The 17130-nt window shown below is 35.6% G+C and overlaps 1 protein-coding gene across 2 annotated transcripts in view; it reads left to right on the top strand.

Moving 5' to 3' along the window:
• The window catches only part of Usp34 (ubiquitin specific peptidase 34), a 220606-nt gene that overhangs the window by 31519 nt on the left and 171957 nt on the right, over nucleotides 1-17130 (top strand). For both annotated transcript variants that reach the window (XM_026387219.2, XM_026387217.2), the window contains exons 2-5: nucleotides 1159-1246; nucleotides 7648-8068; nucleotides 14828-14878; nucleotides 15043-15192. In XM_026387219.2, coding sequence (XP_026243004.2) covers nucleotides 1159-1246; nucleotides 7648-8068; nucleotides 14828-14878; nucleotides 15043-15192 — 710 coding nt within the window. The remainder of the gene's footprint in view (nucleotides 1-1158; nucleotides 1247-7647; nucleotides 8069-14827; nucleotides 14879-15042; nucleotides 15193-17130) is intronic.

The raw sequence follows: 17130 nt of genomic DNA, 5'->3' as shown, positions 1-17130 counted from the left end.
AGGGGCACTGGACCACTAAGCCACATCCCCAACCCTATTTTGTATTTTATTTAGAGACAAGGTCTCACTGAGTTGCTTAGCACCTCGCTGTTGCTGTGGCTGCCTTTGAACTCGTGATCCTCCTGTGTCAGACTCCCGAGCCCTTGGCATTATAGGCATTGCGCCTGGCTCTCAAAATGCATTTTTTTAAATGCAGTTTCTTTTTTCAGTTTTACTTTAGATTCTTTTTTATAGTAGTACATATTCTATATGAATTGGTAATGTGTCAGTCAAGGTCCAGTTAGAAAACTGAAAAAGGAGTTTAATAAAGCGAGTGAATTACACAGATGTTGGATTTTTTTTTTTTTTGAGAGAGAGTGAGAGAGGAGAGACAGAGAGAGAGAAATTTTTTTTAATATTTATTTTTTAGTTCTCGGCGGACACAACATCTTTGTTGGTATGCGGTGCTGAGGATCGAACCCGGGCCGCACGCATGCCAGGCGAGCGCGCTACCGCTGAGCCACATCTCCAGCCCCAGATGTTGGATGTTTAAAGGGCAAAGGAAGAGGGAACCATGTAGAAATACAGAGACTGCAGGAAGCAGCTAATTTTTTTCTTAAGACTGTCTGAACAAAGGCCAAAGAAAGTTGTCAGAATCTAGTGACTTAAAGGAAGGCATTCTGTTTGACTACCTCTGGTACCTCCTAGAAGGGTACCAAGAGATTGTTTCTTGAATGCTAAGAAAAGCTGGAGGCTAGAGTGGGTGCTGCTGCTAGGTGATGCTCACAAGTCCATTTTCTATCCTGCCTTCTACTCTTTTACTTCTTCATAGGCACTGGATGAAAATCTTAACAGGAAGACAGCTGGAAATGAAAAATGTAGCTTGCAGGGTCCCAATCCCAGCATCATAAAGCATAGAACAGAAGGGTGGGTTTTGAGTTGATAGATAATAACTAGAATAACTGGCAAAGTATTCCCCTTTCCTTTAGTTGCATCTGTTAAAAATCTGTTCTTAAGCTTAAATTAGTCAGTTATTAAATTAAGATTTATTTTCTTTGTTGAAAGCAAAAGAATTAACTGAAATATTTGCTTTTGTAAATTTAAGCTTTACTTTTGAAGTATTGGCTTTAAGATTGGTTTATCATTTCATGATTAACTTTTTTTTCTTCTTTGTTTTAGTATCTGATATAGAAGGTGGTGATGGATTGCAGCTCAGAAAGGAACATACTCTCAAAATATTTGCTTATATCAATTCCTGGACACAGAGGTATGTGTCTTTAGATATTTTGAAGAATCACCTTTTGAGTTGTATTTTAAATTGCCATTATGTGTCATCAAATTTTCTTTTAGGGATTTATTGGATTGGATAACTATTACTTTTTTGCCATACTGGGAATTGAACCCAGAAGCATTCTACCTGAACCACATCTGCAGTCATTTTTTTTTTTAACTTTTAATTTTTTTTGTGTGCTGGGAATCGAACCCAGGACCTTGTGCATGCAAGGTAAGCACTCTACCAACTGAGCTGTATCCCCAGCCCTGAATTTTTAAAAATTTTTTATTTTGAGACAAGGTTTTGGTAAATTTCTGTATTTAAAAAAATTTCTTTTAAGTTGTAGATGGACACGACACCTTTATTTTATTTATTTACTTTTATGTGGCGCTGAGAATCGAATCCAGTGTGTCACATATGCTAGGAAAGCACTTTGCTGCTGAGCTACAACCTCCACTCCTGGAATGTATTTTGATAGAAGAAATTTTGGAACCCAGCTTGAAAATAATTTTATTTTGATTCATAGGTTCCTCATGAATGTTTTTATTTTATTTTTATGTTTTGTGATACTGGGGGTTGAACCCAATGGCACTCTGTCACTGAATTGCATCCCCATTTCTTTTTATTTTTTACTTTGAAATAGAGTCTTGCTAGGTTGTCCAAGTTGACTTGTATTCTTCCTGTCTCAGCCTTCCAAGCTACTGGGATTACAATTGTACTCCACCTTGCCTGGTTCAGGAATATTTACTTATTAACAGTTTTAGTAATTGTCACTACATTTTTTTGTGCAAGGCATTTGCCTTTTTTTAATTTTGGGGGGGTCATTGCATGCAAAAATGTAAACACTTAAGTAGGTTGCATATAAGTCTACTTGGGAAATAAAGTCCTCATCAGGCTGGAAATAATAGGTATAGGAATGAGAAGAAAGTAGGATGATGCGGGTGGTGGAAGGGTATGTATGATATTGGAAAATAAATGCAAATAATGTATACAGTTCAAAATAGCAATTTTGGGGAATAAGCCTATTAAAAGGAAAAAAAAATGATGGCAGGCATGTGGGTATAGGTCTGAATCCCAGCTACTTCGGGGGCTAAGGCAGGAGGATCACAAGTTCAAGGCTAGCTTGGACAATTTAGCAAGACCTTGGTGCATGCCTGTAATCCCAGAAGCTCAGGAGGCTGAAGCAGGAGGATCATGAGTTCAAATCTAGTCTCAGCAAAAGCGAGGTGCTAACAGTGAGACCCTGACTCTAAATCAAATACAAAATAGGGCTGGGGATGTGGCTCAGTGGTCGAGTGCCCCTGAGTTCAATCCCAGGTACCCCCTCAACCCCCCTCCTCAAAAAAAAAAAAAAAAAAAGACTAGGGATTAAATATTGCTGAGCAGAAGTTAGCTGTTTTTATTCTTGAACTTTTCCCTTTCACTTTTAGCACATTCTCTGGAAGCTTTTAGGATCACTGTTCTTTTTTTAAAACATTTTTTTAGTAGTTGATGGACCTTTATTTTTTTTTTTTGTTTGCTTATTTATATGTGGTGCAGGGAATCAAATGCAGTGCCTCACATGTACGAGGCGGCAAGCACTCTACCGCTGAGCTACAACTCTAGCCCCAGGTCACTGTCCTTCTTAAGCTTCAAAAATTGCACGATGACCTGGGCAAGATGGCATGATCATAATCCCAGTGACACTGGAGACTGAGGCAGGAGAATCACAACTTAAAAGATACTCTGAATAGCTTATAGAGACCCTCAGCAACTTAGATCCTGTCTAAGAAAAGAAAATGTACTTTGGATGTGGCTTAGAGGTAAAAGCCCTCCTGGGTTCAATTTCCAGTACCAAAAAATAAGAAGAAGGCATGACTATGCATAGTTTTTTGGGTGCTGGGCATTGAACCCAGGGCCTTGTGAATATGAGGTGAGCACTCTGCCAACTGAGCTATAACCCCAGGCCTGATTATACATTTTTTACTGGGCCATTCTGTTGTGAAATTTTTTTATTTCATAATGCTTATTTTCCATTCTGTCTTCCTAGAAGTTTTAAAAATCTTGGATTATAAGCTTTTCTTTTTCTCTCTATTATCAATCTTTGTTCTACTTTCTTGAAGATTTCTTCATTTTTACTTTCTGGATTTTTGAATTTCATAAATTGCTGTAATTTCAATTGTTTTTTAAGTTATAAATGCTATAGTTGTAAAAGATGTATATATTTGTGCAGTTAAAGAGCACCCCTTCCACCCTACCCCCGTTGCTGGGGATCAAACCCAGGACTTTAAGCATATTAGGCAAGTGTTCTACCACTGAGCTAAACCCCCAATCTCAAACTGGTATTTTTATAACATTCCATTTTTGTTTCAGCAATCTAGTATCTGTTACCATCTCTCAGATTGTAAATTCCAGTTAAAATCTTTGGTTTTTCTTTCTGCATAATCTTATCTGAATCTTCATATTGTTTGTTTTTATCTGCCTTTGATGATGCAGATCTCCAAACCCCCAAAGAAAAAAAAGGCTTACCCTTGACTATATTTTTCTGGTTAAGAGAGAGACACTAGGGGCTGGGATTGTGGCTTAGTGGTAGAGCGCTCACTTAGCACACGCGAGGCCCTGGGTTCGATCCTCAGTACTACATTAAAAAAATAAAATAAAGATATCTGTCTACCTATAATTTAAAAAAATAATAAAAAAAAGAGAGACAAAAAAGTGAATTAATTCAAAGTTCTCTCTCGGTGGGGCATCTCAGATGTTCTGTACTGTATAATAGTAAAATGAGCAGGCATTCTTACTGGCTTTTCTCTTGGGCTGTGTTCCCCAACAGAGGTGTCTGTTAGCCTTGTGCCAGAGATGTAGTGTGTTGATTAGGAAGGGAAGGGTGTTTGGTATTGAGTCCTGGATTCATTCATTCATTTATTCATTTATTTTTGTGGTGTTGGGGATTGAAACCAAGGCCTTGTGCATGTGAGACAAGCACTTTACCAACTGAGCTATATCTCACAGTCTGGATTTTGCCCTGTGTTTCATCTTTGCCTTTATAGATACCTGGGTGCTCTTGAGTCCTGGGCTTTTCAGTGTTCTTTGTAGTATATTTTCTTGTTGTTGATACATTCCACTGTAGTCCTTCCATGTTTTTTTCACTGTTACTACTTTTTTAAAAATTTTTTCTTTTTTTTAGTTGTAGATGAACAAATGTTTTGTATATTTTTATGTAGTGGTGAGGATTGAACCCAGTGCCTCACACATGCAAGGAAAGCACTCAACCACTGAACCACAACCCCAGCCCTACTCTGCTACTTAATTCTCCATTTTATATCATCAAAATATGTTGATATCTGTTATCTTTTGATTTCATTGTTTCTGTATTTATGGAGACTGAAAGTCTTTGTTCACTTTATCATATTCGTAGAGGGATTTGGAACAGAGAAGAAATATGTTTTATGTGAAATCAAGCTGAACTTAAGAGAAAAGTGATGTTTTTATTTAAAAACACCCTTTCCCCTTATACTGTGCATATTTTTATTTAAAAACACCCTTTCCCCTTATAGTGTGCATAATACGTATCTCAATTCTGAGAAGCAAATTCAGAGACTTGTACTTCTCAGAATTGAGATATATTATGTATAATTTATGTAATATTATATATAATTATTTTAAAAGATAACATTTTGTATATATGTATGTGTCTCCACTTCAGCTCTCCCTGAACTTATGTATTTTTATTCAGGCACGTGGATCCACTTTTTCATATTAGTTTCTTTATATTTTTGTCTTTGAAGATTAGTTTCCTTGTCAGTTTTTAATAGTTTAACAATGCCTAATTTTTAACAACTAACTTTTAAAGTAAATTTGGGTTTCCTAATCCAAATCTGATGCCAAGATCTTTTTCCTGGGAAAGTGGAATCTCATTTCCACTAAAGAAAAAATACTTAAATTTATGATCTTAAAGGAAGAAGCTGTTCATCAAAATAACTTTAGAACAGCTGGGTGTGGTGGTGTATGTCTGTAATTCCAGCCACTCTGGAGGCTGATGTAGGAAGATTGCAAATTCAAGGTCAGTCTGGGCAACTTTGTAAGAAGTTGACTCAGGAAAATAAAAAATAAAAAGAGCTAGGGATCTGACTCAGTTGAATCCCCAGTACCTGGAGGTGGTGGTGTGGTACTTTTGTAGTAATATATTTTTCTTATAGAAATTGTAGCAAGCATTGTGATGCAAACCTATAATCCCAGTGACCCTGGAGGCTGAGGCTGGAGGATCACAAGATTGAGGTCACCCTCAGCAATTTAGGGAGACTATTTAAACAGTGTGTGTCTGTCTCTTTGTGTGTGTCTGTTTCTGTTTCTCTTTCTCTCTCTCTCTCTCTCCCTCTCCCCCCCTCTTTCTCTCTCTCTCTCTCTCTCCCTCTCCCTCCCCCCCCCCCCATATACTGGGGATTGAACAAACTAAGGGACACTTATGCACTGAGCCGCATCCCCAGCCCTATTTTATATTTGATTTACAGACAGGATCTCACCGAGTTGCTTATTAGCACCTTGCTTTTGTTGAGGCTGGCTTTGAACTCATAATCCTCCTGTCCTCCGAGCCACTGGGATTATAAGTGTTTGCCATTGTACATGCGAGGTCCTGTCTCAAAATAAAAAATAAGGGCTGTGATGTGGCTCAGTGGTTAAGTACCTGTAGGTTCAATCTCTGGGACCAAAAAAAAACAAAACCAGGGAAAAAAAAAAAAAAGGGCTGGGGTTGTGGCTCATTCGTAGAGCACTTGCCTAGCATGTGTGAGGCACTGGGTTTGATTCTCAGCACTGCATATAAAGAAAATTGACAACTGAAAAAATATATAAAAAAGAAAAAAAAAAGAAAAGAGAAAGGAAATTTTAAATATGGAGGAGACCTTAGAAGTAACAATTTTTCTGGGTGTGATGGCACATGCCTGTAATTCTAGTGGTTTGGGAGGTGAGGCAGGAGGATCCAAGTTCAAAGCTACCCAATTTAGTGAGCCTCTAAGCAATTTAGTGAGACCCTGTTTCACAATAATAATGGCTGGGAATGTGGTGTAGTGTTTAAGTGTGTCTTGGTTCAAACCCTGGTTCCAACAAAAAGGTAAAAACACTTTCATTTTGCAACTGAGAAAATAGGCATGATGTTATTTATCTATTTTTGGATAGCAGATTACTCTAAAAGTGATATCTTAACATCAATAAACATTTACTATCCTCCGAGTTTCAATAGAATAAGAATTTGGGATTGGTATAGCTGGTTGGTTTTGACTTGGTTTTAAGGTTTCAGTCAAGATGTTAGCCAGGTTACAGTTATCTGAAAGCTTATGTGGGGCTGCAGGATCTACTTCACATTTGGCTCACCAGATATGGTTGTCAAGTTAGTGCTGTTAATGGGAGGCCTTATTTTTTTCTCATGTGACTTTCTTTGCAGGCTGCTTGATTGAGTGTCATTATAACATGTGGCAATGTCTTTTATGACCTAATCTCAGATGTCCTGCATTGTCATTTCCATCACATTCCATTCATTAGAAAGCAAGTTTAGTCCATGTTTAAAGGGAAGAATCAGGGCCTTCACCTTTTAAATGGAAGAGTATTAAAGAATTTGTGGCCATATTTTAAGTTCACCATAGTGATCGAAGTGAAATTATTCCTATGTGGTAATACAGGGAGTTGGTGATCTATTTGGACTATAGTTCAGATGTTTTGGTAATATTATAGGTGCAATTACAAATAATAGCTGCTTAACTGTCATCTACCATTGGACATCAATATTGTTAGAACAGGTACTTAGGGATTCATCAGATATTATCTACAGTATGCCAGGCATTATGCTGTTAACTGGACATGTCTAAAAGAACTGGATAAGCATGTATTACTATTTTTTTCTCCCACTTTTCTGGGACTATACTGGGAACGAAGTAACACACATGTGCATTTGGTGTTTTTAAACACATTTGATCTGTCAAAGAGAGTCTGAATACTCATCCCAAGTAGTCCTCAAGCATATTGTTAATTTAAAGAAGTAGATGTTTAATTAGTCGATAACAAAACCCCATATATTAAATAACTAGCTGGCTTTACTAAAGTATATTTTATTATAGCCAGTTTCTTAATGCTATTGAGTATTCAGTCTTGAAGAAGCAAAGAAATATAATTCCTATTTTTAAATAGTTCCTTATGTAGAAGTTTAGATAAGTGAGTACATAAAACTAAGAATGATAGCTATAATCCCAACATGGTGACTTTCATTAACTGAAATTCCAGTTGGTATGACAAGGTGCTTCTCTAGCAGGAAAGAAATTAAAGTTTATGAAAGAAATATTTTAATTTTTGCTTGTTTTTTTATATCACTTATTAAAAATATTGTTTCTAAGAAGCATTTATTTATTGAATTTTATTTTCTCTTATAGGCAATGTCTATGCTGCTTCAAGGAATATAAGCATTTGGAGATTTTTAACCAAGTAGTGTGTGCACTTATTAACTTAGTGATTGCCCAAGTTCAAGTGCTCCGGGACCAGCTTTGTAAACATTGTACTACAATTAACATAGATTCTACGTGGCAAGATGAGAGTAATCAATCAGAAGAACCATTGAATATAGATAGAGAGTGTAATGAAGGAAGTACAGAAAGACAAAAATCAATAGAAAAAAAATCAAACTCTACAAGAATTTGTAATCTGACTGAGGAGGAATCTTCAAAGAGTTCTGATCCTTTTAGTTTATGGAGTACAGATGAGAAGGAAAAACTCTTACTATGTGTAGCAAAAATTTTTCAAATTCAGTTTCCCTTATATACTGCTTACAAGCATAATACACATCCTACTATAGAGGTATGTAAAAGTAGGTATTGTGAATTTTCATATTACCAAGTCATAGCTTGGCAGTCGATTTCTCACTTATGAATGAATATGAAGGCAATTATTGTTGATCCAAATATTTATAAAAATCACTGCTTTGAAAATTATTTTTTTCTCCTAGAAAATTTCTGTAGCAATTCGTGTTGAAAATTTGGTCTGCACAAATTTTTAAATTTTAAATTTACAAATTTTAAGATTTGTAAATTGAACCATAGAGATTAAATCAGTAGTGATATTAACATTTTACTGATGTAGACATAAGCTCTGTGTATTGTGATTCTTTGAAAAAATAATGGTTGAGGAAAAAAAACCAGAATTTTTAATTTCATTCCTAGAAACAGATGACAGGTTGGAATTCTCCTTCATCAAGATAAAAGCTTAACAAATTTTCTGTGTTGTTTTAAGTAATAATATTCTCTTTTGTAAGTCAAGCTGTTGAACTGTTAATGTCATTTTATAAGAATTTTTAAGTTTGGCAACTCATTAAGATAATGGAATTTATTTCTATAAAGAAGGAATTGTGACAGTTATGTGATAATGTATTAGTATCTTAGCACAATAGTTATTTAGTATTTCTCACAATTCTGGACGTTGGTTAGGCAATTCCTTTACCAGTTTTGTATGGGCCCAGTTATGCAGCTGTATTTACTTTGAGAGTGGGAAAGTCCAGGTCATACTTTGTGTAGTGTCTAGTATTTGGTGCTGGCTGCTCCCTGAAACTTTCTGTGTTTTTTTCCCATGGGTGCTGCTTTCCCACTAGGCTAGACTGGGTTCCATACACAGTTTTAGCACTACTCAAAGAACGCAAAAGTAGAAGCAATAAGGTCCAGTCTCTGAAATGGCACAAAATAAATTCTGCCATATTCTTGTGTTTGAAGCTGTTCACAAGGGGGCCCACATTCAAAGGGTTAGTGAAGTAGACCCTATCCCTAGATGAGAGGTCAAGTTTCATTTTTATCTTTGATGATGTGTTTCCTATATATAATGGGATGAGAAGAATTGTGGCTATAGGAGAATCTACCAAGTGCCTTTTTTTTTTTTTAAAAGTCTGTCTTTTCTCCACCAGAATAAATAATACTCTGTAATCTTCATACATGACATATAAACTTTTCTTTCTTCATCTGGAAAATAATAAACATTTATTGGAATATTTTCACATTAAATTGAGACAGCTCAGGGAGTAGATATTTTCCCTATTAGAATTTTGCCATAAGAATATTTTAAAATCATATTGTGTTCTCTCTTCTAGAATTCTTTTTTTTTTTTTTTTAAAGAGAGAGAGAGAGAGAGAGAGAGAGAGAGTTTTTAATATTTATTTTTTAGTTTTTGGCAGACACAACATCTTTGTTTGTATGTGGTGCTGAGGATCGAACCCGGGCCGCACGCATGCCAGGCGAGCGTGCTACCGCTTGAACCACATCCCCAGCCCCTCTTTTAGAATTCTTAACCTATTATCTTCCCATACAGAAACTTTCCCAAAAACCTTTTTTATAGGATACATTAAGCATTAAAAAAAAAGAGTCATCAGAATCTTTTCAACAAAAAAGGATACATCATGCAGTACTGAACTTTTTTTTTTTTTTGAGGGGTGCTGGGGATCAAACCCAGGGCTTCACACATGGTAGGCAAGTGTTTTATCACTGAATTAAACTCCAAGCCTAAAAATTTAATGTTAACACCATATTAATAGTCTTTGAAAGTCTTAACTTGGTATTGAAAGGTAATAGAAATAGTTTGGTTAGGGGATCTACTCCTCATACAGAAATAAAGTTTTCTAGTTAAAATTTTATTTTTATTTTATTTTTGTGGTGCTGGGGATTGAACCCAGGGCCTTGTGCATGCAAGGCAAGCACTCTATCAACTGAGCTATATCCCCAGCCCTTAAAAATTTCTTGATAGAACTAAAAGCATTATTAAGTCTGCTGTTCCTAAAGTCAGTTTGCTCCTCAGATTTTTTTTGATTTTCAAAAGTGCTTATCCCTAGGGGCTGGGGATGTGGCTCAAGCGGTAGTGCGCTCGCCTGGCATGCGTGCGGCCCGGATTTTATCCTCAGCACCACATACAAACAAAGATGTTGTGTCCACTGAAAACTAAAAAATAAATATTAAAAAATTCTCTCTCTCCCCCTCCACTCTCTCTTAAAAAAATAAAATTTAAAAAAAATTCTCTCTCAAAAAAAAAAAAAGTTTAAAAAAAAAGTGCTTATCCCGACGTTTGTGGAGGCGCATACCTGTAATCCCAACAGCACTGGAGGCTGAGATGGGAGGATCACAGTTTCAAAGCCAGCCTCACCAACTACGAGGTGCTGAGCAATTAAGGAAAACCCTGTCTCTAAATAAAATACAAAATAGGGCTGGGGATGTGGCTCAGTTGGTTGAATGCCCATGAGTTCAATCCCCAATACCCCCACCCCTAGAAAAAGGGTGCTTAATCTCTAATGTAGTTAGTTATACACCTCTGTGCTTTTTCTTTTGTAATATAATACCTCATTATTACTATTCTTGAAGATCATTTTATGTGACTTAAGTATTTTGTTGAAAGTGGTTTTATGAGGTCTTCGAGGTAAAATTCTAATGAAAACACTCACGAAGGACCTTTCTTATACAGCATTCTGTATTGGGTATGTACTTCTTTAGTCTTATGTTTGTAATAGTTGTTTCCCAGATTTTTTATATTTTAGCAGTGATCTGTTACAAATATCGTAACATTTCTGGCTTTCTATCCTTGTTGCCCTGTAATTAAATATTTTTTTTTTTTAAAGAATTTTTAATATTTATTTCTTAGTTCTCGGCGGACACAACATCTTTGCTGGTATGTGGTGCTGAGGATCGAACCCGGGCCGCACGCACGCCAGGCGGGCGCGCTACCGCTTGAGCCACATCCCCAGCCCTGTAATTAAATATTTTAAGGCTCAGCTATTTCAGAGAGTCTTAGATTGAAACCTTTGTGTAGTTATAAAATTATTATAAAATTATTTGGTATATTTCCAAATGATATGAATATACATAAGCTAGCACTTATTATACAGTGCAGTAGGGCTCACTAGATTTCTTTCTCACTTTTTTGATGACACAGTTTATCCAGTCTTTTCTTTGTATTGATGTGCATTGTTTCCTGATTGAGCCTTTGACTTTTAGGCATTTTTTAAAAGAGGCACAACTTGGGAGAAGATTCAAAATTTATGTTGTCAGTATTTTGATAGCTGTGACTTTAGAAACCAAACAACTGTTATTTTATAGAAGAGGGACTTGGCTTCTGGTGATTTAAAGATTTGGTCAGGTTTCTGCAGCATATTGTCGAACAGTCTTCAAATCTCAGGGTCTTATTACTCTACTACTTCTTAATCAGTTTTAACTAATTTCTGTATTGTTGCCTATGGTGCCAATACTGAATAAGATGGTAACATGGACCCCTTTTTTCTGCCTTCCTCCCTCCCTCCCTCTCTCCTTATCCTTATCAAAGTTGATCATATACATAAACTTTTATGAGACAAGGTCCCCTATGTTACCTAGGCTTGTTTTAAACTCGCGTGTTCAGGTGATCCTCTTGCTCTAGATCTCCCATTTAGCTTGGGACTACAAGTGCGTAGCACTACACCTAATTTTTTAGTTCTCGGTGGTCACAACATCTTTGTGTGTGGTGCTGAGGATCGAACCCGGGCCGCACGCATGCCAGGCGAGCGTGCTACCGCTTGAGCCACATCCCCAGCCCCGAGTTAATTATATTTTGAGGTAGAGTTTTATTAAGTTTCCTGAGCTGGCCTTAATTTTCGATCTTTTTACCTCAGTATCCTCAATAGCTGAGATTACTGGCATTTACCACTGTGCCTGGCTTTATTAACTGTTTTTAAGCAGCAATTTTATTCTCAGCCTAGAGATCTTGGTTAGACCATAAATTGGTATTTGCTTTAATAGAAATTTCCTTAATTTTTTCTTCATGTATCTCCCCCCCCCCCCCCCGTTTCTCTCGTAGTTCTGGGGATTGAACCCAGCGCTTTACGCATGCTAGGCAAGCACTCTACCAACTGAGCTATATCCCCAGCCCCCCTCTTTATTTTCTTTTAAAAATAGGGTGATGTCATTTCATTTAATAAATATGAGATTTTGGTGGGGGGATGGAATCCAGAACTTTTAAAATCACTAAGGGTTTTTTGTTTTGTTTTGGTTCCTGCAATTGAACTCAGGATCACTTGACCACTGAGCCACATCCCCAGCCCTGTTTTGTATTTTATTTAGAGACAAGGTCTCAGAGTTGCTTAGCTCCTTGTTTTTGCTGAGACTGGCTTTGAACTTTTGATCCTACTGCCTCAGCCCTCCCGAGCTGCTGGGATTACAGGCGCGCACTACTGTGCCCAGCAAAATCACTAAGTTTTTAAAGTCATTTTCCAGGGATTACCTAAAATTAGAAAATTTGAAAGAATTGTGGATTCAGCTTTTATAATAAGATTTCTTATCGTTGTTTCCTATAGATCTGAGTTAACTCTTCAACATAATTTATGTGTCCACAGTACAAATATAAGCTGGTAAAACAGTTTATAGTCTCCAAAGTATGTAACCAAGGCCATGAGTAACATGCTGCACATCAGGATAACTATGTTCATATTAACCACTAAAAATGTTGACTCTAATCTAATATTGCGGCATACGTTACCTAGTCCATGATTCTGTACTTAACAGTACAATAGGAGTTCTTATTCTGGACTTCTTTCTTTCTTCCTTTTTTTTTTTTTGTACTGAGGATTGGATCCAGAGGTGCCACATCTCTGGTCCTTTTCATTTATTGAGACAGAATTTAATTAAGTTGTTGAGGGTCTTGCTAAGTTTCCAAGACTGGCCTTGAACTTGGAATCATTTTGCCTCAGCTTCCTGAGTCATCCAGAATACAGGCATGTATCCCTGTTTCAGCCAAGTTCTGGATTTTTTTTTTTTTTAAGAAAATATTTATATTTTAGTTATAGGTAGGCACAATATCTTTATTATTTTTATGTGGTGCTGAGGATCGAACCCAGTGCCTCATGCATGTTAGGCAAACACTCTACCACTGAGCCATGGCCCCAGCCCATCTTTAGGACTTTTTGAGGACAGTAAAAAGTAACTTGAAGAGTTACTTGAGAAAGTGACTTGAAACTATGGCCCTAGTAGTAGAAGCTTGGAAGCAGATTAAATTTACTATATTTACATTGATAGGTGTTCAGCTTTTCTCTACATCATATTTGCTTATCTTGAAATATTATGTGAGTTCTGTGTGATGGTTTTCAATCATTTTCACTCTATATGATAGGATTATAGCAATGAATGAAAGGTTTCCTTTGGCAGCTGTTTTTCAAATGAATATATCTTGCTTTCTGATTACAAAAGCATTTTATTGCATTTTCAGTATGATTAAAAAAAAAACAACCCAATCTACAAAATATTTTTAAAGCCTTGCATCTCCCTTCTTTTGTATTTCCTCAAAAAACTTTTTATCTGTTTAGTTTAGATCTTTCCAAGTAATTAAAAAATTATGATCATCAGATCCTGGGTATAAATCCTGTTCTTAAATAAATGTAATACAAGGTGTTATCTTGCTCTGCTTGTACATATGGATCTACCTTTAAAAAAAAATATATTTTTTAGCCGTTGATGGACCTTTATTTATATGCAGTGCTTAACAGGTTTTTAAAGGTATAACCTCTCTGCCATAAAAATCACTTGTTTAAGGAACAGTTTATTTTTAGGACATCTACAGAGTTGTTCAGTCTTTGCCATATCCAATTTTAGAATATTTTATTTTAATTCAGTTACCAAGCCACTGGTTATTTAGTCACCTGATGAATATCTGTTCTTTCTAACTTAAGGGTGATATAAAGAATTTCAGTGAGCATTATTATACATATATTTTTAACATTTCTCTGATTAGTTCTTTTCTTAATATTTATTTTTTAGTTGTAGTTGAACACTACCTTTATTTTATTTATTTACTTTTATGTGTTTCTGAGGATGGAATCCAGGGCCTCGAACGTCCTAGGCAAGCACTCTACCACTGAACCACAATCCAGCTCCTAATTAGTTCTTTAGGATAAGTACCCAAAAGATGAATCACTGGTTCAAAGGCAGTGTACATTTTATATTATTTTCTTCAGCTTTTTGTAGGCATGGGGATTAAACTCAGAGGTGCTGTATCACTGAGCAATATTTCCAACCCTTTTTGTTTTATAATTTTGAGACAGGATCCCACTGAGTTGCCCAGACTGGCCTCAGCGTCTGAGTAGCTGAGATTTCAGATTGACAGTACCTGGCTGGCAATGTGCGCTTTAAATGTTGATAGGTACTTCACCTTCACTAACAACGAATGTTCTTCCAGGCAGTTTAAATCTCATGTATGGAAAGAACATGTGGAACTCTTTAAGTATACCTTTAGAGAATTGCAGAGCACAATTTCAAAATCACTTAACTGAGATATATTTTTATAAAAATCACCCTATTTTTAAGGAAAGGTTAAAGTCATTTCTGTTTAAAAAGGAAAAGTAATGTGTAGTAATACTCCTGAACGGTTTCTTTCAAGAGGGTTGAAAAATACTTTAGAGCTAAGTCATATTAGCTTAAATGAGGAATATCACTGTTGATGATGTTAAGCAATTGCAGAATAATCAGTGTGAGTTTTTATAAAATCAGTTTTTAGAAGACCTGTATACTTTTTAGATTGTCATTTAATACTAGTGACTTAATTTTATCTACTTTTTTTTTTAATTAGGATATATCAACTCAAGAAAGTAACATATTAGGGGCATTCTGTGATATGAATGTAAGTGTTCCATCTTTTTCCATTTTTAAGACTTTTGGAAAATGTTTTTTTCTGTTTGTCTTTTGAGTGTATTTATATGTTTCAGTATCTTTCTAGTATTGCTATTAAGATGAAAATTTTTCCTGTTAAGTTTTAAAATAGTGACATTTTCTTCATTTTCGTAGGATGTAGAAGTACCATTGCATTTGCTTCGTTATGTATGTTTATTTTGTGGGAAAAATGGCCTTTCTCTCATGAAGGATTGCTTTGAGTACGGAACTCCTGAAACTTTGCCATTTCTTATAGCACATGCATTTATTACAGTTGTGTCTAATGTAAGTATGGTTTGGAATTGATTTTAATCTTGGGAGTGATGTTTTGTGTTTTAGTAACATCCAGAAAAAGGAGATTTTTTAATAATTTCCATGTCAAATAACATTTCTGTATTATATTTTGAAAAAATGGAATATAGAAATCATTTTTAAAATATCCTTACAATAAAATTAGAATTGAATTAAATTAACCCTTTTTTAAAGTTAGAATAGGTAAAGACAACAATTAACTTTGTCTAAAATGAAACATAGCTATTTACAAAACTCTTCTGCTAAAATTAACATTTCTTGGAAAATTTGGCGGTTTTAGATTATTTAAATATTGGATAACCAATGATACTACTAGTGTGCCTGTTGTCCCTTTATAAAGGTGTAACATTTCTTTTTGCCTTTGTAAAGAAGCTAAGTCTTTTGTTTGTTCGGAATATCGGTTCTGTGAAGCATAGTAAGTATGGTACTAGAGATAAATAATTTTACTACCTGTATATTCAAACTTTAATAACATTCTGGTCATCATTTTAAAAATGGGTATAGCAAGTTAAATGTAACTTTGTTAAAAACTGAATTCTTGTGCAACTGTTTGAATAAAGTAAATAAAAAATAGAAACATTGAGTGAAAAATGACTCAAGCAAATATATTGTTGCATATTCCATTGAAACTCTGTAGTGAAATAATGTACTGGAAAGAGTGCTGGTATAATTCAAACTTATTGATTATAGGAATCTGCATATTTCCAAATTAAAATGAATGATCTCTAGCTGATTGTGGCAATGTACACCTGTATTCCCAGCAGCTCAGGAGGCTGAGGCATGAGGATCTCAAGTTCAAAGCCAGCTTCAGTAACTTATTGAGGGCCTAAGCAAGCCAATGAGACCCTGTCTCTAAATACAAAAAAGGGCTGGGATATTACTCAGTGGTTAAGCGCCCCTGAGTTCAATCCCCAGTACCAAAAAAAAAAAAAAAAAAAAAGCGATCGCTATCAAGTTTATTTTTAGTTCTAAATCCTATGGTTTCTAATAGTTTAAAAATATTACATGTAGTTGGGTATGGTGGCACATGTCTATAATCCAAATGACTCAGGATGCTAAAGCAAGAGGATCACAAGTTCGAGGCTAGCCACTCAGCAACTTAGTGATACTCTGTCCAGAAAGAAAAGACTGGAATTGTAACTCAGTGATTAAAGGGCACCTGGGTTCAAGCCCCAGTACAAAATAAACAAACAAAAAAGGCTATACATAATGGCAAGTATACTTTATCGGTTTCCGATTTATAGTTGCATTTAAATTCTGAATTCAATCCTTAACTTTTTTATCTATAAAATGGGAATGATGATGGTATCTATCTTAGAGGATTATTGTAAGTCTTAAAATTAAAAATTTTATGTTTGGATGTGGCACTTTATAAGTACTTGGTGGCACATAATTGTTACTCATTTTGGCTATTTTTCTTTCTTTTTTTGTTCTGGACCCTGAACCCAGAGCCTTGCTAATGATTGGTAAGCACTCTTGTCATTGAGCCATCCTCAGTCCTTTTTAAAAAATTTTATTTTGGACAGGGTCTTATTAAGTTGACCTGGCAGGCCTCTAACTTGCAATCCTTCTTTCTCAGCCTTCCAGGTCACAAGGATTACAGATGTGCACCACCTCACTTGGCTTTGTTTCTATATTTTCATGCATAAGTGTTGTGTGTCTGTTAGGTTATTCCTAGGCTTAATTCCTGGGATTTTCTGATGCTATGGTAAAAAATCTTTTTGAAAACTTATTTACTGCTAGTTCCTGGCATATAATAAAAATAGAAAAGTTATGTGTTTCTTTATTAACTTTTCAGGCAACAATCTTGCTAAATTCACTAATTTTTTTTTCTCTTTACATAAAAATATCATCTTAGAATGATAGGTTTTAATTTTTTCATTCTGGTTCTTAGTTTTCTTAAGTCTTGTT

This window comes from Urocitellus parryii, chromosome 12 (assembly GCF_045843805.1).
Source record: "Urocitellus parryii isolate mUroPar1 chromosome 12, mUroPar1.hap1, whole genome shotgun sequence".
Taxonomy (NCBI): Eukaryota; Metazoa; Chordata; class Mammalia; order Rodentia; family Sciuridae; genus Urocitellus; species Urocitellus parryii.
The sequence above is the reverse complement of the archived record's forward strand: the minus strand, read 5'-3'. Positions and strand labels throughout refer to the sequence as shown.